At 38.8% G+C, this 26,684-nt stretch overlaps 1 protein-coding gene across 1 annotated transcript in view; it reads left to right on the top strand.

Moving 5' to 3' along the window:
- The first annotated feature begins 683 nt into the window (after window positions 1-683).
- RUNX1T1 (RUNX1 partner transcriptional co-repressor 1) overlaps window positions 684-26,684 on the top strand; it is a 143,221-nt gene continuing 117,220 nt past the window's right edge. Inside the window, 3 exon segments of the mRNA XM_015145689.3 lie at window positions 684-2,961; window positions 3,137-3,220; window positions 3,223-3,279. Coding sequence (XP_015001175.2) covers window positions 2,841-2,961; window positions 3,137-3,220; window positions 3,223-3,279 — 262 coding nt within the window. The 5' untranslated portion in view covers window positions 684-2,840.

Here is a 26,684-nt window from a genome sequence, read left to right as displayed (position 1 = left end):
AATGCATTCTGCAATAAAAGGTCACATGAATGTCTACCACATCTGTTTATAGTAATTATGAACATAATTAACATAAGAATTACAAATGAAATAATGACAAGCTGAGCAATGAGATATTATGCCATAATGGTCATATGTTGGAATTCTCACATTATAGCACACTAGAATTCACATACTCAAAGAAAGAAAGAAAATGCTAGATTTTTATCTGAATTAATGCTTCAAAACTTATCTGCCTGGGGCAGATGGACTTCTTGCTTTTATAGGAAGGTAACCTATTATTAAGAAAAGAACTAGTTGAAATTAAGATTTCTAGTCTCTAGCCTGGACTTTAAGACAGCTGTGATTATAGAAACCACTTTCTGTTGTACACGTCTTCTGTGATTATACTTCTTGATTATTGTATTGCTGTTTTTTTTCTTTTAATTGAAAGCTTTGCAGCAAAGTGTTTGCTTTGGAAGAGAGTCATGGATTCTTCCCATTTGAGAATTGGTTGATCTTTTCTATAACTGTGAGCCAAAAGTCAATGAACAAACAAGGTACTAATAGAAATACTGTGCATTTACAAAATCGGACCATTGGCAGATGAGCTTTTGAGCAATATGCCTCTAGTATTTGGGATGCCCCTTTTAAAAAAAGCAAACCTTTTCAGGGTTTGAAAGCAGTAGTAATGCAGGTTTTTTGTTTTTTTTTTAAATAGCATTTCTTAAAAGAGCATGTAATGGAAAAATCAGTGGGCACTTGTAAATTGTATTTTTCTTCCCCTGGAGTTTTGTTGGATTTTTAGGTGTTTATATGTAGTCTGTGTCCAAACTGATGTAACTAAAATGCAGTAAAGGGTGGGGGTGTGTGTGGTTGCTTTCCATTACTCTGAATGCATTTTTCTAGAATAGCTAGAGAAAAGGTGAAAGGTGACCTTTTATGAGAGCTAAAGTGATACTCTAGAAATCTGTTATTAAATTTAAAACATGTAAGTATGACAGATTTTCACCCATTTAAAGCTCACTTGATTTTGTAATGTAACCAGCCAAGTGTTTTACTTCCTATCCTTGCACCCTTCTCTTAACTATTGAACCTGGTCACTTTTTGAAGATTTATGGAGAAATATTACCTTGTTCTCGTCTCAGTGATACCATGAAGTTTTCCACATTATTGGATTACTGGAGGATTGTGGCAGACCCCTTTTTATCTGACATTCATTGCATGACAAGATTTTCACACATGCCCTTCCCCCACCTATGCCCAGCTTTTTCCCACTTTGTGTTACCTATCATATTTCTTTTAATTCTATTCTTGGGGTTGAAACATTGGTGTGTGTGTGTTTGGGTGGGGTGGCGGAGAGGGGGTGGTGCTCCACTAAACATAAAACCGTTTTTTGGCTAAGTGATTTGGAGGGGAGTGTCTGATTAAACAATGCTTCTTCTCATTTTCTAAAGGGCCTCTTAAAATTTGGTTCCCTTAAAAGGCAGGGGCTAGTTCTCTTGCTATTCTGTTTTTCTACTCACTAGCCTTATCCTCCACCCCCATTTTATTCCTTTCTATGGAGACCCCATGCATAAACTATTTTATAACCTGAAGTTTCACAGCAGCTAGGGCTACAGTGCATACCATGAACAATTGTGTAGTTTATTGGCTCCTTCATTCTGAACTCACTCTTCATACTGTAGTGAGAGCTTCTTAACCAAGCTTCAGTGCCTTGAAACACAGCACAGCCAAATACTTCCCCTCCCCCAATAAAATAACCTCTGCTGCGTTATCCGCACTCCATTAAGGATCTGATCAGATGTTCACATTGTCTGATGGGTGTATTTAAAAGTGAAAAGGGGCTCCCAAGGGACTACTCAGGTGTGTCTCCTTCCTGACCCTGCTGGGGAGGGGGATGAACTCTGGACTGACGGACAAGCATTAGCCCGTGCTTGTTCTCTGATTGATTCTCTGGCTCTGGGTGGGTGAAGAGCCATGAGGCAGCTCAAGCCAAGATTGATTGCCTCAATTTCAGATTCCCACCTCCAAAATAGACTCTCAGATACACACATAAGGAGCCCCCTCCCCCAACACAATTTCTGGAGGTGGAGCAGGTCTCTGAGAGTCACCTGTAGCTACCAATCACAAGTGGTCCTCCTTATCACAATGATGTTGGCTGCAGGAGTCTTCAGCTGGGACACATTAAAGTTCAGGGACAGGAGCTATTTTATATCTCTGCATGTGTGAGTGTGCAGGGGCTGGAATTTGGGAGTATTGGGGTCAGCGAAGAAAGGGACAAGAACTCCCTACTTCAGGTTGGTCTGGAAGGCTGCTTAACTGCTCCTAGACTCAGTAGGTTTGTTTTGCAAATTGTGGCTATTTGGATGGAGGTGAGATGGCGACTGTCTCCTTAGGCTCTGCCAAAAGAGAGCTCTTGCTTCTCCTCTGACCTTGACAGAATCTCTAACATGTTCCAGCCTAGCCCTGGAGCAGGGAAATACAGTTTGCTGGATTCCTCCCTTTTTTGGGTGGTAGGGGCAGATTTGGGCATGCAGGCGACTTCTAGCCTGTCTCTCATTCCCAGACAGCCTTAGGGTAGCTCTTCCCCACTTTCTGGCCCCATCCTGGGGTCTGAGCCCCCGCCCCCTCCATCCCTCCTTCCCTCCTGCCTGTGTCTCTCCTTCCCTCCTGCCTGTCCCTTTCTCTCTTCTCTCTCTCTCTCCCTCTCCCACTTTTCCTCCCTCTCCCGCTCCGTCTCACACGCACCCTCTGTTTATTTTCCTGCCTCCATCTGGGCCCTGCTGATATTGTAATCACCCTGATGCACGTTGGCTTCTCTCCTCTCCCTCCTGCGCTCACACACTCACTCACACACAATGTGCCATCCTGACAAGCCTTTTACTTCTGATAAGCTCCAATGTGTGTTTAATGAATACAAAGCCGCGGTCTGGGTGCCGCCTCGGCCGCGGCCGCTCTCCCGCGCTCCTTTGCCAGAAGGTAATCTCCGTGAACAGGGGAGGGAGGCGAGCAGGGAGGAAGGAGGGGTGGCCAGGAGGAAGGGGGGCGTGGGGAGGCGGCTTTTCTCTCTCCCTCTCTCCCTTTCCAAATGATTCAGAAGTCGATAAGACCAGGAGAAGTGAAGATGTAACATGTTATCTGTCGCTCCTCTTAGCTGGCGGAGAGAATTTACATTTAAAGATTAGCAGAGTGAGAAAGAGAAATCTGCCTTTTGTTGTGTGGGGTGAGGAGGAGGCATCTACCCTGGCCTTGACGCTATCTCCCATCACCTCTGCTACCCAGACAGGACTCACCGAGGTGAGAATACCGGAGGGCCTTATCTTTAATTGGGTTTAGTTTTGCCAGTCTGAATAGGTTTAAAGAGACTCGATAAAGGGGGAACAATAGATTATTTATTGACTGGACGCTGAAGCCTTTAGATGAAGAAGGGAGAGACAAAGCTGCTTAACAACTTGATTAGTTCGTTTTTATTTTAAGGTGAGACTCTCTCTTTTGGTGGAAGGAAGGGCTAGAGAACTTTGGTGCAATTTGGATGACTTAAAATGTCTTGTTTCCTCTCCCCTGACAACCCCCTACCCTTCTCAGCACCATGTACTTCCCTGATTTTAACAGGAGTTTCATTATCCCTTGCGTTTAGGATTGATGAACTGAGAAAAGAGGGTAAAGGCTTTGGGGTTGATCATTAATGTTTGGTTTTGTGTGACTTGTTTTAAATGCGTGATGAATTGATGCTAACGGTACTTGAATGAGTAAGAAAAGCAAATGAAGCCTACTTTTAATATGGAATTAGTTGATTTTATAGTATGGTTCAACTCAGGCTAGAGGAGAAAAAAATCACTCCAAGTCTGTTAGGTAGATTTGTATTTTGGATTTGAACCGTGAAATCTTTTGGTTGGAGCTAGTTTAAAAAAAAGGAGAAAACATGTCTTATTGACTCACAAGTATTTGAAACATTATAATATCAACTTTAGAAGGTTCTTAAAATGAAGAAAAGTGGAAAGAGTGATTGTTTTGCCTCTTACACATTGTCAAGATAGGTGTTTTCATAGACAGATAGATATGATCCAGTAACTAAAAGCCTAATTAAAATTTGTTTAAAGCCGGGGGGGCATGTTTCCTTGTTGACAGCAGCAGATCGATTGGGTAAGACAATAGAGTCCCATTATTTTACTTCCATTGACTGAACATATTGACATTTCAGGTTTGCTGTTGCCTCAGTGAGCATGATGAAACACTGAAATTCACAGACCAACTGGCCAGAGTGGCACATATATTACTGTATGTCATTTCTGCCTTCAGGTTACCTTATCACCCAGACAAAATGGGAAAGGACAGCCTGGAATCTTTCAGAAAGGGTAGAGCTCTTTTGGCTAAGAAGCTAACGGATAGCATGTCTTAGGAACATCTTAAATTTTACCCAGAATTGGGTGTTACAGAGAAATATGTGGAGCGTGTTTAAAAATCTGAAAAGCATGCTAGCCATTGATCTTGCATATTTTATATAGAAGGATGCCCATTTTCAAGATTTACCTTTACCTGGAGTTATTTACAGTGAGTGGTCGGTCACTATTTAGGTGACCAGTTTGTTGCATGAGTGACATTCGTTCTTTTCCAGTCTGGGGTACTGAAACAGCCAGGCACCTGCTAAATCTATATCTCATAAAATAATGTGTAATGTCCCTTCAAAAATAGGGCCTGACTCTGACTTTTTGTTTCCAGTTTTCTTTTACTGGGTGGAATACAAAGTGAGATGTATGTATTTTACACTCATGTGCATGCATAGACAATAACTTATATAGATAAATATGTGTATTTCAAGCAAAGGCAGAGAAATACTAAGTATTTGTTATCTTGGTGTAATTTACCCTTTCACACATTTTGCATAGTCTTTAAATAACAAAACTAAGTATTAGGCAGGCGTTGAGTCCAAGAAATTTGAACCATACAGAGAGAGAATATGAAAAAAAAAAAAAACCAGAAGGGACTTAACATATTTTTATGTTAACGAAATTTATGAAAATATAAATCTATTATGACTATGACTTATACATGGCAATTGTTGCCATCAAGTAGGCAACTGATGCCCTATACAGTGTTTAGAACAAAACTAGTCCTTTATACCATTTTCATGAAAATGTTAGGTTTCTATTTGATCAGCAGGTGCTGTTGAGATGAAAGCCATGTGTAAATTTTCAGAAGGCCAAAAGTGTCAATTCAGAAAAGGAAAGTGATAAGAGAAAATGCAATCAGTTTTCCTGTTTTCAATTTGTGCAGGATTTGAAGAGCTGTTTTGTTAAACTGCTACATCTGCTCCAATATGAATATTGAACTACTTCCACTAAAAATAACAACCTATAATTTGGAAGCTACTGCAGTCTTTTGTTAATGCGAGTGGGTTATTTAAAAACAAAAAAACAAAAAAATAAAAAAAATAAATAAATTTTCTATTCTGACAATCTCTTGCTTAATGTGCATTTTCATTTGTTGGCACTTTTATCCTCAGCAGATAAATGGTAGTATGCAATTAAGATCTCATCTTGTTTGACTATAAAAGAGGTTTCCATAGGTGAAAATCCTGGTAATAAAAAAGGGTTCACACAAAATAAAATTTATTTTAAAATAACCTGCATAAATACATGTATTGAAAATCAGATAGTTATTCCTTACATTCTCTAATACTACAATTTTTAACTTACTGCCGGACTGTTGTAACAAAGTTAACACTGTTCCTTGCATACTGAGCATTCTGAGATTTATTTCACCTTTAATATACCTGCAAATGTAAGTTTAAACTAATCAGGGATATTTTACTAACAGGGCTTTCAGAATAATCTTTTCCATGCTTAAATAAAATGATTAAATTATGCTTGAGTGCCTGCATACAAAAGCTTTAGCTTCTATAGTACTGCTAATCAAATAAGTTTTATGGACAGGGAAAGCACCACGTAGAGAAAAATTGGATGCATTTTACTAGTGACATTGCTAGGAAAGATATGTTCTTTTAAAATCATCTAATTTTAATTAAAAAGGAAACTCTTAAGATGTCTTAAATAATCATAATAAAAATAATACTGTGTCCTTATAACAAGAAAGTGAATGGCAGTGCTATCCATATAAAACATGGACAGAGAGAATTAAACTAGAAGGAAGACTGGTGAAATTTGGATAAGGTTCAATATTGATTCAACCTTGGATTGCAGTTTGGTGGACTTGTGGCTATAGTAATTTGTCTGGGGTGAGACCTGATCACTGCTGAGGATCAATTAGCTAAGTTTGTGGCTTCATATGTGAATTGCTATACACACTCGTCACAGATAAACTCAAAATATTTCAAGAATGAATAAAGGGGAAGGCAGGCATAGTGACACCTTAGCATGTTTGATATTAACAAATGCAATGTTTCTTCTAAAACACCAACTCAAAAGAAGAGGTAGTTTGAAGAACAATGTTGAATGTGAGTATTGGCAATTACATGTATGGAACCAACCAAAGAAGAATGCTTTTAAGGAAGGCAGTTTCCAATTTCAAGCCCAAAGAACAGTTCAGTATGGCATGTTGTGCTGGCATATCTTAAAGAGAGCTGGGCATCATGTGGCTGTTTCCTCTAATATAGCACCAGACTCTGACACTTTTAAGAAAAGATGCTGAATCACATATCAGTGTACAAAAAGTTTATTCACAGACATAATCCCTTCACTTGGGTTGTGATCTTCTAATGAGGGTTGTTTTTGAAGCCACAGTACCTTACATGACACCAACAGGGGAGATGCCTGTGCCTCTTTTCAGAATGTTCATACTTGATGAAGTCATGTCCAGGCTTTTACATCAGAACTACTGGTCTTAAGTAATGCCCCATGGTTGATGTTTAAAGTGTGAGACCTGCTTGTTCAAAAAAGTTTAAAACTGTCAGTGTTGCCTACAACTATTAATATTTTCAACGACCAAGAGATACCAACTTAAAATCATCTGCTTTAATAGTTCTAATTGTGATTACCTTTATAAAGTAATGCAGGAAGGAGTAAAGCAGACATTTGTTTTAGTAGGTTTCATATTGATCAAGGCCTCTAAAGCAAATCACTATTTGGATGAATAGGGCCTTTAGAATATAGATCTTGTAGAAGAGGAATGCAGAGGACAGATATGTGAAGTTTTCCCGTTGTGTCTCTAGCAGTCTAAGCACCTCTAAGTGCCTTGGGGAATGTGATTGACTGGGTTCATTAATCTTTTAACACCTGGGGCACAGACCACTTCTAAGTGTGCTCAGGGCTCTTGAGGGCTGCTATTTAGTTGTTGGTCTTGGGAGAGAGGAGAGGAATTGATAGATACTAGAGACCTACTGTGAGCCTGGCCTTAACCAACCTTCACATACATTCTCATCACTGATTTTTAAGTAAATGATTAACCAGTGTTTCACTTTCTTAATTTCAAAGAACCCCAGCCCATTGCTCTGAGACTCTTGCCATAGTTACTCTTCTGGCTTGATCTTTCGCCCAAATTTAGAAAATTGAGGTTTCTTTGTATTCCCCAAATTAATGACCTACTTTGTGCCTGAGCTTCAGTAATTATTTAGGACCTTATTCTCTTAATCATTGGCTGCATATTCTCCTTAGTGGCCGTATCTACTCATCCACTGTTTTCTTTCAGTTATCCCCTCTTCACCCCCACTGAGTAATCAGACTTGGCTTCCAGCTGACATATCCTTGGATACTCACGAGTGTGTGCCAGTCTGTATTCCTCAGTACCACCTGATCCAGACTTCTCTATTACCACATTCTGTTCCCGCATCAGAATACCTTAGTTCTACACTGCACTGAGGCCATGAGGATTTGATCTGGTTTTTTTGTTTGTTTATTTGTTTTTGTTCTTGTTGTTGAACTTATCCAGTATGCTGGAGTGATTTTCTGCCCAGTCCTTAGTTCTTGAGTCTTGTTCCTTCGTACTTGGTCACTCCATTATATCTTGATCTCAGCATTTCCCAATTGGCCAGGTTCAACTTCCTGGTTACCTCTTAAGGTTAGAGGACTTGTGCACCACCTTTACTCCTGGAAAAAAAGAGTTTGTAACTAGTTTCAGAGTGTAAAGCTTTCTCCGTATTAGAAGAAAAAAAAAAAAAGGACCTGGTGTCTGTGTGCAGTCGCTTGACTAATAGGCAAACTGAGGTTCCCTTTCCAGTTCAATCACTGACTTGTTGGGTGGCCTGGGGTGCATTCCAGCCCTCAGGCAAATTTCTCAGAAGGCGAAGGGCAGAGTTGGTGATTCTTAGGCTTCCCCACTCTCATACGGACAAGTCTGTGTGTGATACTGAAAGTAGGCTTTGGGGCTTTCCCAGGGTTAAGAGAGTGAAAAAAAAAAAATCCTTTTTTTTTTTTTTTTTTAATTCAGGGATTGGGGTGGGTGACACTATAAATCTTCATCTAATCGGGAAAGGGATCACTGTGGAATGTTACTATCATTCCAGTCTTCTCCATCATAAGGAAGAGCCATTATGGACTAGGGAGCCATTATTTCCATAGCCATCCTAAATCTTAGATGATTGTCTGAAATTTTAGTTTTTACGATTCCTTTTTCAGAGGAGAATTATGTAGGAATAAATCTGTTTATGTAGTGAGGAGGGACTAAAGAGTTTGGGTCTTGTCCAAGGAAAATTGCCTTTATGCTTTCCCCTCATAGTTACTGGACAAGATGATGAACTCAGTGCCTGGGGGTAGGAGTGAGGGGCTGGAGGCTGAGGTGGATGGGGTTGCTTGTGTTTAGCAGGCATTCACCATAGCCCTGGTCTCAAAGTTTGGACTCACTCCACTTGGGAAATTTAGAAAATGACCTCTTTAAGCCATTTTTTGGAGAGAACCTAGTAGCAGCTTATTTAATTGAACTTGGGCACATTATCATCTGGCTAGGAAACAGATCTCAAGACAGACTGAAAAATTCTGTTTGAAGAAATTGTTTGCCACTGCTTCTAAAATAACTAAGTAATTCAATTATTACCTATTGATTTTGTACTTTAGTTTGTAAAACTGTTGTAGGTGATTAAAATATAGACATTATTAGAGATTTGGTTCTAATTTGGGTGGTTATAAATAGTAAACCCAGGCTAGGGTTTCTTTTGAACTTCAGAGTTGTTGGCATTCTTCTGGTTTGATCAAGGTGAGCACTTCCTCATCATCCAAAATGATAGTGGAAACTTACTGTTTACTAAGATGTCTGGGATCGATTTGGCTTAGGAGTAATATTTTCATCTGTCATTGGAAATGGATGCCACAGGAAGCACTGTTGCTTCATAGGTTGTAGAAAATTTTTGCATTGGTATTCAGAGTTCAATGGAAAGTCAAATTGAAGTTATTTGCCACAAAGGAGAATGTCTTAAGAGTATATATACAGCAAACTCTTAGTTGGTACTAATTGGGTTGAATATTATGTCACAGAAATATTAGATAAAATATTAGCAGCAGTAATGGTAATTTGTCTAAAGAAGCTCAAGAAATGGGTGGCCGCTGATATTATGAGGGGAAACAGTGTCAAACAGTAATAAGCTAGACATGGCCATGTGCTGAGATAATTAGAGCACTAGGAGAGAGAACTAGCTATGAGATGTTATTATAAAGAGTATCTGGGAGGACTCTTCCACTAGACTTTTTGGAGAATCCACCCAGTAACACTTACTGAGGAGATCAGAGCCTAATATTAGGAAAGCAGATCAATAATGGTACCTGAAAGGGTTGGCACAGATCATGATGCCAGGGAAATAGCACAGCAGTATCGTGGAAAATATTTCAAATGAACGTTGACAAGTGGAGAATCAGAAATTAGGAAGTTATCCCCACTGGTTATAAGCATGATACAAGCTGTGCTTTAAATGCAGTCTTGGGAAGTTGATTAGACTAGCTTAAACTAGAAGTACTACACCCTTTTCCCTAACCTCAAGGTACAGGGGCATGTGAACTGTAAGACAGGTCACGGACGACTAATAGCTTATTTTCTGAGTCTATGCATATGTTATGTACACAGTGATGAGCAAACACAGCTGGGAAGAACAGCAGATGATATTGGGACTGGAACTGGGTGTTTATCAGACTGACATAGTAATCCTCCTTTCCTGTGAAAGTGTTCTTTTTAAGTGACTGTTAGGATTCTGTAACTTTTATCATGTGTCACACAAGAAGTGTCCTTTACTCCACAGCTCCTTTGCTCACCTATCACACATTTTCATTCTCCGCTTCAGCTGGATTTATTTAGAAATGAGGTCCACATTCAACATCTGATGAGAAACAAATGTGGACAATGAATTCTCATCCTTTTGTTTAAATAAAGTTAGGTAGGTCAGTTCATGTCTAAAGGAAGAGTTAATGTAACCAGTCTCCATTGACGTGCCTGAGATTTGAGTTGGCTCAAGATTTAGATTTGAGAGCAGGCATAAAATATTGGAGGAAAATATAGGTGAAGAGCAATAAAATGAACAACCCATTAAACCTGATTTGACTATTTACAAAGAAAGTCACATGCTGTTTTGGTAACCATGGTAAAAACACCTTTTACAGCATCTGATAGAAAAGTAAAATGTTTACTCTTGGGAGTGAATCTGAAGTACATGGATAAATATTTAGTAAATGTCTTCTATGTATAAAGCTGTGTGCTAGGTGTAGACACAAGCACGTAGTCGGCTAAGTTTCCACTGAATGATAAATTCACTCAGGACAAATTAAATAGCTACAGAGATGGTGGAGCTTGATCAGTTACCAATTAAATGGTACAGCAAGTGAGATTTTAGAGGCAGGTGTGAATTGAAATTTAAGCTTGTCTTGAGACAGGTAGGATTCATCAAGGCAAAGTTACTGTAATAGGATTGTAGTAAGTTATACAGTAGGAATAGGGAGTGCAGAAGCCTAGATATGGAAAAGACCTTTGGAGGAGTATTGGGGTGGAGTAGGGGTGGAGAGAGAATAAATTAATGCTGTGGCTGCAGCAAAAAGGGCCCTTGGGTGATGAATGGGAAATGAGAGCAGAAAGATCATAAATGTCTTAAATATCCATTTTGATTTAAGCTTCAACTTCTGAATTCACCAGATATTTTTCAGCTGTGTCCTGTGGAGTGCCTCAGGGTTGGGAGGTGGCATGGAGGGGTCCCAGATTGGGCACAGGGTCTTCCATCCCCTAACCACCATAAAACCAGAATAGCTCTGCTTTTATAAGAAATTGCTTTATATATTTGATTTTCTAACTGGACTTCTTTTGAACAGAGGAGTCCATGGTAAAATAGATCTTTATAAAACCAAGGTTAAAATAAAAATTGAGCTAGGCAAAGGGAACCCCTGGACCCAGTAACAGTTGTGTTTGCAAAGAGTTGGTCCTAATGTGAGGGGCCAGATGGACTGGAGGTGGGGAGAGCCTGGAGGCTAAGGCCAGGCAGGAAGCTTGTTGCTGCGGTTTAGGTTTTAGATATTGCAGAAGGATGACCAGTGTTGGGTTTGTGGGATGAGAAGGAAGAGGCAGGGGCAGGAGGTATTGCAAAGGAAAAATAATTAGCACTTGGATAGAGCAGTGGATTTAGAGAGGGGGAAGTTATTAATACCAGCCTGGATTTAGTATCAAGTGCTCTTAACTTGCCAGAAGCTGGGAATCACTTCAGGTGTTTGTTTAGAGGCAGCTTTGCTACCCTACCCCAGACTCATAGATTCACAGCTTCTAGAGAAGAGCCTCAGAATTTGCAGACCTCGGTCCCAGGGCTTCTGGTGGTCCCAGCTGCCTTTGGGAGATGGTGACAGGGCTGTCAAGTGGTGGGTGTTCCTTAAAACGCGGTTGTTACATAAAAGATCTGTTATTTACCACTTTAGGACTTGGCTCCCTCATGTGTTTTGCCTCTTTCCATGGATTTCAAACTGTTCTTTGAGTTTCTGTTGTGCAGGTGCCCTTGGGCCATGCAGGAGCATACAAAGTGGTCAGGTGGGCTGGTTCTGGGACCCTTAACTTCCCCTTTGACCAGTGCAGCCTGCTTTATACATTTCAAACATTGGACTTCTGTTTGTAGAATAACGTCTAAAACGTCTTTTAATCCTAACATGGTAAGAAGGAGAGAAGGTAGAGATGACAGCATATGGAGTTAAGGAGTAGCTGATGAAAGCAGTGCTTGTAAACCAGCAGGCCTCAGACTTGGGCTCAGTCCTCTTGTGGGAAGAGGGAGCGTAGTTATTTAAAGGTGCTTTTGAACCTAGATTCATTTGTTCAGTACCCCAAGCTCTGTCTGTAGACCAAATATTTTTTCATGTAATGATATTTTTCTTTTCTTTTTTGAGGCGGAGTCTCGCCTGTCGCCCAGGCTGGAGTGCAGTGGCACGATCTTAGCTCACTGCAAGCTCCGCCTCCCACGTTCACGCCATTCTCCTGCCTCTGCCTCCCAAGTACCTGGGACTACAGGCGCCCGCTGCCACGCCTGGCTAGTTTTTTGTATTTTTTAGTGGAGACGGGGTTTCACCGTGTTAGCCAGGATAATCTCTATCTCCTGACCTCGTGATCCTCCCGCCTCGGCCTCCCAAAGTGCTGGGATTACAGGCGTGAGCCACCGCGCCCCAGCCCAATGGTATTTTTCAAATCTACTTTAAATGAAAACAACAAAAAATGCATTAAAATCTACTGAGTTTAATAGAAATGTCTGTCCATTTTACAATCAACAGATAGTAAACTAAAAACTATCATATGCTGAGCCATCCTTTTTTTTTTTTTTTTTTTCCAAATGGAAGAGTTGTTTTGGGAAAGTAAAGGAATTTCTTTAACATGTTAAAGAGCGTTAAATCCTTATTGCTCACTTTAGTTGTCCCCTATGTGAGAGATTTTAGTTATTGGAAGAAACAGCAAAAAAATCTACCTGGGTGAGGACTTTCAGGATATAGTTCATTAAGATAATTTTATTCCAAGGTCTTTATCTTGTTTTGTCTGATAACATTTAATTTAAAAACGTGGTGGTAATTCTTTTTATTTTTTGAACTTTAACCATATTTGGAGTTTGTGATTTTGTTCTAAAATCTGCCGGAATTGGACTTTTTAAGACTTTTCTGCCTCTGTAGTGAATTATGCTTGATAAGCACTAATTATTAAGCATAAAAAAAATCTTTTTTTAAAGAATGAAACATTTATGTGTGTTGATACAGAATTCTTCCTGAGATGTATCATTAAATGAGCAAAGCAAGGAGCAGAAGAATGTCTGTAGAATGCTACATTTGTACAAAAAAATGCATAGAATTCTACTTGTGCAAGTATATACAAGAATCTGACAATAGTGCTTGCTATTAGGGAAGAAAGCAGGGCCAGGAAGTAGTGGTGGAAGGAGGCTTTTTGCTGTATATCCTTTGGTACTCTGAGTCGTTTTGCAAATCTTGTGCTCGTGTCACCCAGGTTGACTGGTCTGGGCCTCTTGACCCTTCCAGGGGGAAGTGATGCTGCTCTTCCCTGCCAGAAGGCAGTCAAGTATAGTGATGAAGAGACCTAACTCCCCAGTGCTTTACCACTTATCTCCTTTAGCTACCCTTTTCATGTAGAAATAATTCTCATCTGGATAATAATGGCATGGCCTCATAGTGTGGTCATGAGGATGACATGATACGTGTGAAGGACAACCTTCAGTAAAGGGTTGCTTTTTCTCGGCGTCTGACTTGATGACTATGGAACCGTTCATCACTTTCTTCTCTAAACCCCAGTAGTCTCTCTTTGGCTGCTTCTTTATTCAGCAAATCCTTAATAGATAATCCGGCCCTGATGGACACTGGGGGATATGAGGATGTTGAAGACAAATGACGCCCTGCTTTGCCAGGCCTTTCCTGGACCTCTCTCTCTCAGCCTTCTCTAAGACCCTGGGTTGCTTCACGTTTGGACACCTAAGCTCTTTCAAGCTTGGCTCACTTTGTCCTCTCCTAAGCCTCTAGTGACACTTTGATGACCCTTCTTCCCCAAAGATAGAATTTACCACATCCAACTCTGCTATCATCCATGCAATTCAGACTTCTCTGCTGGTTTGTAAGCCCCTTGAAAGTGGGAGTCTGGAACAGTTGGGATACTTTTTAATGCTTTGTTAAATAGTTATTGAGAGCTCATGCCTTGAACTCAAGTGATTTACTTAAAACTGTCCTGAAACATTTCACTGCTGAGACTAAAGTGAAATCTTTGGTTCCAACAGCGTGTTGGTTTTTTTCTCAACCTCTTTCCACCTTGGTCGCTTTCATTGTGTTCTCTTGTCATAGAATGCACAATTTATTGCTGTTATATTTTGGCTTATAAGTTTTGGCAACTAAAAAAAATACAATAAAACAAAAGCAAAATCTACCCCATTCCCACCTCCTGCTCCAAATGAAGCACCACATCTTTTATTTTTATTTTTATTATACTTTAAGTTCTGGGATATATGTGCAGAACACGCAAGTTTGTTACATAGGTATACATGTGCCGTGGCACCCATCAACCTGTCATCTACATTAGGTATTTCTCCTAATGCTATCCCTCCCATAGGCCCCCAGCCTGCGATAGGCCCCGGTGTGTGATGTTCCCCTCCCTGTGTCCATGTGTTCCCATTGTTCAGCTCCCACTTATGAGGCAGAACATGCAGTGTTTGGTTTCCTGATCTTGTGATAGTTTGCTGAGAATGATGGTTTCCAGCTTCATCCATGTCCCTACAAAGGACATGAACCCATTCTTTTTTATGGCTGCATAGTATTCCATGGTAGATATGTGCCACATTTTCTTTATCCAGTCTATCATTGATGGGCGTTTGGGTTGGTTCCAAGTCTTTGCTATTGTGAACAGTACTGCAGTAAACATACGTGTGCATGTGTCTTTATAGTAGAATGACTTATAATCCTTTGGGTATATACCCAGTAATGGGATTGCTGGGTCAAATGGTATTTCTGGTTCTAGATCCTTGAGGAATCGCCACATTGTCTTCCACAGTGGTTGAACTAATTTATACTCCCACCAATGGTGTACAAGTGTTCCTATTTCTCCACATCCTCTCCAGCATCTGTTGTTTCCTGACTTTTTAATGATCACCATTCTAACCGGTGTGAGATGGTATCTCACTGTGGTTTTGATTTGCATTTCTCTAATGACCAGTGATGATGGATGAGCTTGTTTTCATGTTTGTTGTCTGCATAAATGTCTTATTTTGAGAAGTATCTGTTGATATGCTTCACACACTTTATGATGGGGTTGTTTTTTTCTTGTAAATTTGTTTAAGTTCCTTGTAGATTCTGGATATTAGCCCTTTGTCAGATGCATAGATTGCAGAAATTTTCTCCCATTCTGTAGGTTGCCTGTTCACTCTGATGGTAGTTTCTTTTGCGGTGCAGAAGCTCTTTAGTTTAATTAGATCCCATTTGTCAATTTTGGCTTTTGTTGCCATTGCTTTTGGAAAACACGCCATCTTTAGGTGAACTATGAAGTGATCAAGCCACTTGGATCTTCATAGATGGACACTGTAACTTTTTATTTTATTTTCTTACCCTGAAGTTCATAAATTGGCTTTAATAAAGGATAAGCTTCTTGAAATTATAAGCAAAATTTTATGTATATGGACGTTTTTATGAGATCGAACAATTTCTTTGATTGAGGGTCCAAACAAGGCTAAAATCCACTGTAGTGGTTTCCAGATTTTCCCTACCAGATTCACTCCGGTTGTCCCTTAGTTGCCAGGGTCTCCCTCTTCTTCCTCTCCCTCCTCTCTTCCTTTGGATACCTGTATCTACTTTCTGGACAGATCTCCAGGCTGAGCACTCTTCCTCCAGAACCCTTCTCCCGACATTCCTTCCCATCCAGTCTGGTCTTTTCTCTGACATTGTGTGGGATTCCAGCTGCTCTACTGCCTGATGAATCAGCTTCAGAACCACAGATGGTACTGAACAGTGAGGTAGGTCCATCTCAGCCTGAGATGCCGTGGCTCAGAATGCGGAAGTGGTAATGAGTCTCACTGTTTCTTCTTCAGGAAACCTTTTTATTTGAAGAGACAGTTTCGGCAGTGCAGTCTTCAGTTTCTTAATGCAAGTGACTGGACAATTTTAGACAGCAGTGTGTGGGGCCTCAAGGGAGGCCTTGATGGAATGAGGTTTCCATATTGTCTTAATACCGACTTGTGAGTGAGCTTATTTCATAAGTCACTCTTAGAGATCTACTTTCTTGCCCAAGATGACCCTGTGCACATGATGGGGCAAGGTCTGAACCTAGATTTTCTTCAAGGCTTCACTATTCCAGGGCTTACTACTCTCCTGGAATTCTTCAAACCCTACCACGTAGGAATTTTCTACATGAACAGGGTCAGCCACATCAGTTGCAGCGGGGAATGATACTAAAGTACAAATGGAAAACTATCAAAACCTTTCACTGCACTTAGAAAAGTTACCGTTTAGAGTACAAAAATACCACAATTTTCCAAATTTCTGAGAGACAGAGACAAAGGGAGGGAGGAAGAGAGGAAAGAGGGAAAAGAGAGAGAGAGAAAGAGAAAGAGAGAGAGAGAGAGAGAGATCAGCTGATAGGGGCAGCAGCAACCAGGCCATGCTTGCAGCTGGACAGTTGTTGTAGCCTCTTGAGATGTGTGACCATCAACCACGAATGCAGATGTTTCCAAAGTCCCATTTTTTTTCCAGGTGGAAATTGCTGGCATGAAACAGATGCCTTTATTTGGAGAAAACAGTCTTTGTAAATGATTCTGGTTCTCTCTCCTCTTATTCCCTAGAGAGAGTCTTTCACAGATGAAATTAGATTAAAAAAAAAAACAAAACTACCAAACATGAGTTTGTGTGGTTTTTTTTGTTTTTGTTTTTGTTTGTTTTTTTTTCCATCACGCCAAAATGTTTTAGAGCCTGCAGCTTAATTCCACATATTTTGGTTTTGTTGACTGATCCTAGGTGTTTTGTTTTTATCACTAATAGTGCAGTAATTACTTTCAGAAAGTAAAAGATGATAATTGTACTGATATTTTTGAGTACTGACCTTTGCTTTCATTTATGTCATATTTCATTATATTAAAATAGGTACTACCTCTTTTCTAGTATCAAATGATAAGAACTGAGCACATTGGATGAAATAATACTTGCACTGGGAGCACTAAGGTAGGCACTTCACAAGTATTATCTCCTCATATCATCCTGGTAAGTTAGGTGTTATTATCTTACTTTGGAGATTTAAATCTGAAGCTTAGAGAGATTAAGTGACTTGTCCAAGGTCAAATAGCTGATAAGTAAGTGTAAGAACTGAGATTCCAGTCCAGCCAGAGTGTGTATACAGTGGGCTTCGAAATGGTCAGCGTGTGCAGGCCATGGTTATTTATAACACTTTATTTTTTGAAAATTAAATTATATCTGCAACAGAGAAGATATTTAAGAGCTTCCTACCATTTAAAATTGCCCGGTTTGTTAACTCATTGGTCATATTGCATTGTTGGTACTTAGTTGGTTGCCTACCTTCTGATTAATTTGTTTCTTAAAAATATTTGTAGGATTTTGAAATAATGCCTTATCCCAGGAGAAAGGGGCTTGAAGAAAGACCAGACCATATTCCATTATCAGTTATTCCCTGTTTACTCAGCCAGTATTTAGTGAATGCCTTTTGTGTGCCAGGCACTGTGCTAGGCACTGGGTGTAAGCATTGTTGAATAAACATGGCCATGCTCTTGCAGGCCTGACAATGGAATGAGTAGAGTGCATCAATGTAGGGTCCAAAGGTGTAAGAAATTAAATGGGATCTCATGTCTGCAACAGCTGACACACTCAATTGTGAGATAACTCAATGCATAAAAAGCTGCTAGAGTGCACTTATGCCTTAAAGGTTGTGTGGACTGTGCTGCAGTTCCCAGTCACAGTGTCCTGCTGCTCAGTGTGGGACAAAGGGCTGGCTTCATAGCCGTGAATGCCCTGGGTGACTTCCATGCTGCCCTATCTCTATATAGCACCAGCAGGAATGGGCTTCTGTGAATAGTACCGGGCAGGTAAATGGTTGCAGAGCCTGATATAGACCCAAAGTGCTATAGTATAAAGAAGAGAAAAAGATCACGGGCCCCAGAAGTAGCCAGGGAAAGGTTTGCCAAAGTCACGGGGATTGAATTGGGCTTTTGTGGCATTTCATTGAGTGGGATTCATTTGTTTTTCTTTTTATTTGGGACTACTACAACTATGTTCCTAGTCCAGTTCCAAATGTGGAGGATAGAGTAATGAGCACCCCAGATAAGACCCTAGCTCTCGAAGACCTTGCAGTTTGGGGATAAGAGAGGGAGAAAGATAAAAAAGAAGTTACTAAGATTATTTCATGTAGTGTTAAATATAATTAAGACAATTAAGAAACAGTGTTAGAATGATGCAGGGGTTGGGAGGACATGGTGGTGAGTCTTGATTTCAAATGGTTGGGGAAACCATCTCTCAGGCGGTGACTCTTGAACTAAAACCTGAGAGTTGAGGAAGAACTGGCCATGCAGCAGTCTATGGGAAGGGCCGTGAAGTCAGTGAACGAAGCCATGAGCATGAGAGGAAGCGTTCCGTCAGCGAGTTTATCCAGTCAGAGAAGAGCTGCACTCTGGAAGGGCGTGGTTGGAGTGGAGGCTGAAAACTGTAGATGAGTGCCAAGTGATGGAGGGTCTTATATGTGAGATTAGGCAAGAATAAGGACTGTGTGTTTCTGTGTGTGGATCTAGGAGATGAGTAGTTAGAAGAGAGGAGAATCTGGATGAGTGTATGCATGGAAGCTTAAGGAAGCTTGTGAAATCAGGATAATGACATTTAGTTCACATACCCTGCAATGAGGGGCACCCAAATCACACAGTGTCTCAGTAGCTTCCTGTTGGAAGTTGAATATAGTCCTAAAGTGAAGCATATATGGTGCTCTGTTGACTACTCCTTCAAATTAAGGGACACAGAATTACCTACAAAGAAATGGTGAAGCTTTGACAAAGATAAGCTACAATCCAATGCCAAGAACTGTACTTACCAAGGTAATGTTTCCTAAGTCAGATATCATATAACAGATTCCTTTTGTGGTGATTCCCCTTGGAAACAAAAGCTAATGGTACATTTGTTCATGTAAAAGAATAGCTTTTATGATATAAAATGTTTCTGTGAAGGAAAAGAAAAGAGTTAGAGCTAAGGTTTGATTCAACCCCGGTTGATAGATAAAAAGAGGTGTGTTTAAATGCTCATTTTTGGAATAACCATATATCATTTACTAAAGGAAAAAATGCCCCAATGTTGATAGAATTCTCTAGAGAAACATGTTTAGGCAGTGAAAGGATTCCTGGCAGTGACTGAGAAATACAGTAATGGGGACTGCACTTGATCTCTTTTGAGGTTGATTCTGATGTGTGTAGTCTTTACATCCTATTAAATTTTTGAAAGATAAACTGATACAAGAATGATTTGCCAAGGCCATATGAGGTTAACTGAATTCAAATAGAAGGTTCTCTCAAGTTATTGCATTCCTTAGAAAATAAATACATTGCGCATATGGTTAAGATTGATCAAAAAAGTATTCTGTATGCCAGTGATTACATTCCCATCTGTGATTAAGGTTTTCTGTCTGCATCTGGTTTTCACATTATATTTCTGTAACAAGAATCCTTTATATAGCAGAGTTCACTTTCTGTATTTTCTATTAGCTGCAGCTTGAACTACTGCACGGATCGCAGATTTACACATGTGGTTTTCATTACTTCATACCATTGAGAAAAAGTAATATTTGTTTGGGAATGTATGTTTTCCACAATTTCCATGGTAATACAACATGTTGAGCCTTTTAAATAACACTTGTAGAACTACAAATTGTTTGAGGCATTCTGCTCTTGGTGGAGCTTAGCTTTTAAACTTTTCTCAGTATGTTCCCCTCGTAATGAGGTTTTACAAATTTGAGGGCTGAGCATCCAGATCTGAACAAAGCAAGTATTAAAGATAGAGAAATTTTATCATTTCTGTGTGACAGACTTCAGTGTGGAATAGGTCTCAGAGATACTTGAACATCGTGCTTATTACCATTACTTATTTTATTATTATTTCATATTGGAAGGGCATTTAATGTGTTGGAGATATGAAGCACAAATGTGACACTCCAGTCATTATTTTGAAAAATCCAAAGATTAGTTCGTTTTTTTTTTTTTTTTGAGTTACCCTATTGATTGTGATATATTGTTTCATATATAAAATAGTTGTGGGGAAAATCCTCATAGGTAACTTTAGATTGACATTGTATATTGTTTGAAACTGTATTTGTATACTATGTTAACATTTAAGAATTTATAAATATGCACATTTAAAATATTTTGTTGTCACCGTGTTCCTGCCAGTTTTCTTCATTCACTTCAGAAAACTCTGAATAAAATAGATACTACCAGTGAAGTTAAAAAATAAAGTAGTATATTCCAAATTGAGAGATCATTTTTAATTGAGAAATTTGTTTTGAAGTTTATCACATGGTAATTTTATGTGCCTCAAAACCAAGATTACACCATTTTTGTTAAACCCAGACATTGGTCTGGTATTTAGCAGTCATGAGAAGGAAGAAATAGACTTAGACTCTAGAGGATTTGTATATGCTTTGCCTGGTTTGTTTGTTCAATAGAGATTATTAACTATGGCTCATACAGGGGCATGATCCACTTTTGTCAGGCTCTCTGATGGCTTTTGTTGATGGTTGCTGAAGCACAAAATATTATGATTGAATCTAAGAAGAGCATACATTTTCTTTTTTCCCAATATTTTTTAAGTCTCTCTATATAAAATGTATTTTACCTTTGTACAGAAACATTGGAAATAACAGAATTGTGCAGAAAAATTACCCATATTGCCATCTTCCAGAAATAATCATATTTAACATCTAGATGTATTTACTTTCAGTCTTCCCTTCTGTGTGCACCCTCCCCCACTCCACTATTTGAGTACCTACATAATGGATACGTGTACATATGTTTATATATCTAGGTTATATTATTGAATTTTTTTGCTTTATCATTTGTTAATGAAATTGTTAGTATTCACAGTAAGCTAAATGTTTCGAAGATCCAGCTGATTGTCTTTGCTTACTGCAAGGCAATTCCCAACGAAGAAATATCTAGTAATGTATTTTAATTAATCAGTACTTATTTAATTTTTTAACCTTAAAAAACAAGAAACAACTGATTGCATCACAAAAGAATCAGAATATGGCACTTAAACTACTTTTTTTAAAAAAAAATAGAATCTGCTTGTTTTATTTACATCAGAATATGTTCACCGATTTTAATTTCTAGGAAGTAATTTGGTCTCAAAAAATAGCAACAGCCTTAGTAATTCCTTTTGAGACTGCTTTTATAAATCTTTCTTCCCTTGCATTTGTTAAGTTCCTACCTTTTCCTACCTTATATGTGTATGACTGTGCTAGACCCTTATGTTTCCTAGTTGGTAAGAATTAAATACCAATACTTCATAGTAGTGATAGTAGTGGTAGCATTTTTAATCATAGTAGGTGAGGAATAGACACTCAATAAATATTGTGAATGAACAAATTCTAAATTTGTCAAATATAGCAGAAAAAATGAGAAAATTTATATTATTAAGAGGAAAAGAATGGTGTAGAAGTTTGTTGATTTGCTAAAATAATTCAACAATATTTGTTTTAGTAATATTTTTTAACTATTACGTAAGGATTATTCTTCACTGTTGTTTTAAATTATGTGAGCTAATGGCAATATTGAAATTTCAGAACAGCAAAAACAGTATTTGAATAATGAAACCAACCACTTTGTTTTGAAGCAGGATTAACTTGTGTGTAAAATTCCATAAATAATAATGTCTAAATTGTTTTCTAAAGAAAACATAATATCTGACAGATTATTATTTTTTTTTTGAAACAGGTAAAATGTGACACATTCTCTTAAGGTATTGATGTGCCTATCTTTAAAACCAATTTAAGAAAGAAGAGCTTTCAGGTTCAGAATGTATCCAGCTTTGAGTCAGATGATTGGAAAATTAAGAGTCCTTTAGAAAACGTCATGATAGGAACTGAGACAATGGGGATTGTTTTGGATTCTTCTAAAATTTAGAAGAGCTTGTATCTGTTTTTTTGAAAACAAAACTGGCCTAGTGTTATCATGTAAACAGATGGGTATGATACTTCAGACTGGTTGTGATATATGCATTTTTTTTCCCTTTGTTGTTGTCAATAGAAAAGATTGATCTCTGGGCTGGTGAACATAATCTCTGTCCCAGTCAGAAAAGGAGAGAGGAAATTAGCAGAGCGATTGGTGGAGAATGATATCTGTCAAAAGAAACACTTGGAGAGCACTGAGTTTAGTAATAGGTGACTGCCGGAAAAAAGGGAACTTTGAATATTGTCAAGGTAAGGAACAGACAAATATTTTGATTTTGCAATTTACTTACATACCAGAAAAATCAATCTTTTTTTTTCCAATAAATTATAATTGTGAAGATTTTCTTTTTTTCTTCCTTCTTCTAGTGCCTGTTCTATTGTATGTTTTAAACATTTGTATTTGAAATCTTTGGGTGCGGGGATTGGGTGGGGATCAATCTGGTGGTGGGAACCCTGTTTGATAGTTTTGGGTCTGAATATATCAAATGATCAAGTACCAAATTTTTTCACCCTCTTCTTGTTGCAGTGCTTCTTGCCATGTTTCATAATACATCTGTTATAAGCTGAGCAATACTTGGAGTTAAAGAGTAAAAACTATGCCATGATTTCTGTGTTTATTGTAACGAGGAGATGGTGTTTTCTGAAACAGTTTGTTGACTAAATAGGCAAAAAAGTGCCTTTCAGTTTATTATTTCTTCTGATGTATTTGGATCTTTAAAAAACTTTTAGGCAAATGTCACTTCCTAAGCAGAGTTCATTCCATAGACACATTAAGAAAAAAGGTGATATCTGCATTTAGGAAAACAGCAAATATAAACTAAATGTATTGCCATTTGGCAAGAGACTTCTTAGAGTCTGCAATATTTGAAAATTCAAGGAAGCCCTGGATTACAGGAGAGAGTTCATGTCTCCTGTAGCCAGCTCCGTTCCAGGTTTAGTGGATAGTGGACTTGTACAGAAGCACCAGGGCATAAGGAACCACTGCTAAGAAAAAGTTGAGAGTCAACACAAATGTTGTGTGATACTGGTTGGCACTCTAGTGGTTGGGAAGAGATTTTTAAGTTCTGTGACTGACTGACTACATAGAAAGAGGGGGAGCGAAATATTCACCCTTGGTGACCACTGTTCTGGAAACATCACTGCTGGCGTCCACGCCACAATCTCTACTCTTGCCAGTTTTACAAATGCTTATTGGCTTGTTCTTAAAGTTCTCAGGAAGGTGTTGGAAAATAAGGTTTTTTTTTTTTGTTTTTTTTTGTTTTTTTCCTGAAAGACCAGAGAAAATGGAGTAATTCCTTGTGGAATGATACACTCCTTTGGGGAAGCCTTAATCATGATTTGGTTTTTGTGTATTTCTCTTCCATTCATCCCTCCTTCTTCATATTGTGATGACGTTCTTTTAATATAATTAATGAGAGACATCAATTCAAAAGAGAAGGCAAGGAGTTCAATTGTTTAAGCAGTGGAGACATCTCCCATGACTACTTCTCTTTTCTTAACCTTATGCACTGTTGTTACTAATCATTGGTTTTTTGAGAACTCAGATCTTGGTTGATTAGTCTTCTAAAGTCTTGCATAGAGAAAAAGAAAAGGTATCAATATCTTAAAGGAAACAAAGTAATAACAATAACCGTCCCACTTTGGAATTGTTTTCTTGTCATCTTCCACCAGCTTGGGCTTCCAAACAGGATGGAACTCCTTGCTTTCTGCCTTATGTATCTGCATGGGGTTTGTATTAGTATGATAAAGATATCTAAGATGCAGATTAAAAATTGAAAAGGATATTGGATTTTAAAACTTGAACATATTGCAGATATATAGAGTTACTATCTTTACCCACATGCATTCCATCACAATCTATTCCTTTCTGGTCATGTGGAATATGTCTGTGGCCTGCTGGTGATGAACCATTGCAGCATGGAAGATCTATATTGAAAGCAAAAATGCGTGACAAGAACACATATCTTAATATAATTTTTTAATGCATTTATTTGTTATTCATGTACGGAACCCCCAGCATCATGTATCAGAAACACGATGTGCAATTTCTTCTTTTTTTCCTCTCTCTTTCTCTCCTACGCTCCTGTATGTGTGGTGTGTGTACATACTTTAAACATGATGTGTGTATACACATACACATACTTGTATTGACCTATTTTATAACTGTTGAGTTTTGTTTGTTTTCCATGTGGCATTAAAAATTTACTTCTAGGCTGGGCGTGGTGGCTCATGCCTAGAATCCCAGCACTTTGAGGGGCTGAGACAGAAGGATTGCTTGAACCCAGGAGTTCTAGACCAGTCTGGGCAACAAAGTGAGACCCCATCTCTACAAAAAAATTAAAAATTCAGGCGAGCGTGATAGCGCATGCCTGTAGTCCCAGCTACTTGGGAGGCTAAAGTGGGAGGATTGCTTGAGCCCAGGAGTTCGTGGCTGCAGTGAGTTATGATTGTACCATTGCACTCCTGCCTGAGCAACAGCGAGACACTGTTTTTAAATAAATGAATAAATATAGTAACAATAATTACTCCTAGTTTTTTTCCTCTTTGTAATAATATTAGGTGTATAGAAATATGGGATTCAAACTCAAGAAGTTGAGAAAACAGAAATCACATACTTTACATTTTAGAACTCCTGGAATCCCCTGGGCTTTTAGAGTTTTGGAGTTGTAATTTAGAAGCAGATAAAGCAAAGGACTACCCATGGCTGAACAGTCGGCATTGTGAGTGAGAATGGCCTGAGGTGGCGCCAGAGAGTCTGGTCAGTATAGCAAGTTTGAAGCAGGCTGGGGTCTCCTGGAGATGGGCCTCTGTTAGGGCAGTGGCTGGGTGGCAGGGGGATGGGAAATGATACTAAAGGGGTTTGCCACCAGCTTGGGTGGAAGCTGGTAAAATGAGAAAGCTGGTGTGTTTCCCACCTGGTGTTTTAAAGCATATCCAAGGTAGACACAGTGCTTGGTCCTCTAGAATGCTACTTGGAGCTGTTCTCCTGTAATTCCTGCCATTGTAGGGACCAGACATATTTGGGACACCTACGAGTGGTAGTCTGCCCTGAGGAGCTTGCTGTCATAAGCCATTGAGGACAGTTCTAAGAAGGGTGTAGTATTTGGCATATTAAAAAGATCCATATGCTTTCTAAAAGGTGTAAGAGGAAGCAGCTTGGGAGGAAAGAATGACAGGAAACTTTTGTTGCAAAGGGTGTGTGTTTATGTTCATTCATATTATAGAATGGGATGTATAGGTAGTATCAATTTTTACATATTGTGTGGGTTTCAAAAGCTACATTTGTATTTTGAAAAAGGATTATTTTAAAAATGTTGATGTAGATGATGCTATGTACCTTTATATATTGGCATCTTTGTTAGGAAGAGGAAAGTTATTTTATTAAGTAAAATTGCTGCTTTTAGAGAGTATCTGCTTTTATTTTTAGTTTTTCTTGGTCATGTTTGAGGGGTCTGATAGCATTAATGGGCTTTACCCCACATGGAGCTTTGAGCTTATTGTAGCACTGCACACTGATCCCAGGTCAGTGTGATGCGTGAAATCAATTTATTTGAATCTCTTTGCCTCTATAGGAATTTGGCAGCATGCCAGTTGTTTTCATTTAATGTTCTTTGTGTTGAACACAGACAAGCAGGCATGCTTTTGTATTCTTCTCTCTTTTGGTCTGTGTCTCTTTCAGCCAATATTTTACTCTATGGATTTTGAGATGAAAGAAGAAGATACTATTTATATGATTCTAATCATTGTTTAATTATATATATTCATGTATAAATATACCAATTTCTTATCTTTTAAAGGATATGTTTGATATTGCTGAGTTTTAATGGAGACTTTGCACACACGAAATATTTTAGAGCTTTGTTTAAATAAAATTTTTGATGAAACATAATAAACCAGATCGTAGATGGTATTTGCTTACATTAATTACCACTATCAAAATTTAAAATAACAATGTTAATTACATAACACAACAAATGTTTAATTTGTAAACTGGACTATCAAAATTATTTATTTCTTGGTGAGCCTTCTTTGAATTTGAAGATTTACACTTTAATCAAGCGTGTTAAAAATTATAATTATTTGAGTATAATTTTCTTTGATCCATCTTGATTAAGAGACCAGCATTTTACATAGATTTGGTATATATGAATTTTTATGAAGTTCCTGCTATTAGGGTAGTTTTTTGTTTTTTAAAATTTGGAGGGTAATGACTGGGAATAGCATAGAGATTTTTGTGACAAATAAAATCAGACCTTTCTCTGGATGTTTTTGTAGGCAGGACTTGTTTCTGGGTCAGCTTTAGGAAGAGGTGGAGAAGGAAATGAGAGAGAGTGAGAGGAGAATGTTCTGTTGATGCTCCGGGCAGTTCTTGCGGAAGTTGATATGCAGAACCATGGAGCCGCAGCATCGGGGTCAGGCTCATACCCAGCAGCCCTGCTTCCTTGTTTAATTACCTGAAGAGCAAAACAGTCAGGCTGGGAGTGTGTGAAAACCCAGTATCTCTCACAGCCGCCTGGCGCTCTGACATCCTGCAAGGCCAGCCCTGTCTGTCTGCCAGCGTCAGGCTGGCTCAAACCCTAGGTTCCTTTCTTTCGGGAGGCATTGTGTGGAAGAGGGTTTGGTCA

The sequence above is a fragment of the Macaca mulatta genome, chromosome 8 (genome assembly GCF_049350105.2).
Source record: "Macaca mulatta isolate MMU2019108-1 chromosome 8, T2T-MMU8v2.0, whole genome shotgun sequence".
NCBI classification, from domain to species: domain Eukaryota; kingdom Metazoa; phylum Chordata; class Mammalia; order Primates; family Cercopithecidae; genus Macaca; species Macaca mulatta.
The sequence above is the reverse complement of the archived record's forward strand: the minus strand, read 5'-3'. Positions and strand labels throughout refer to the sequence as shown.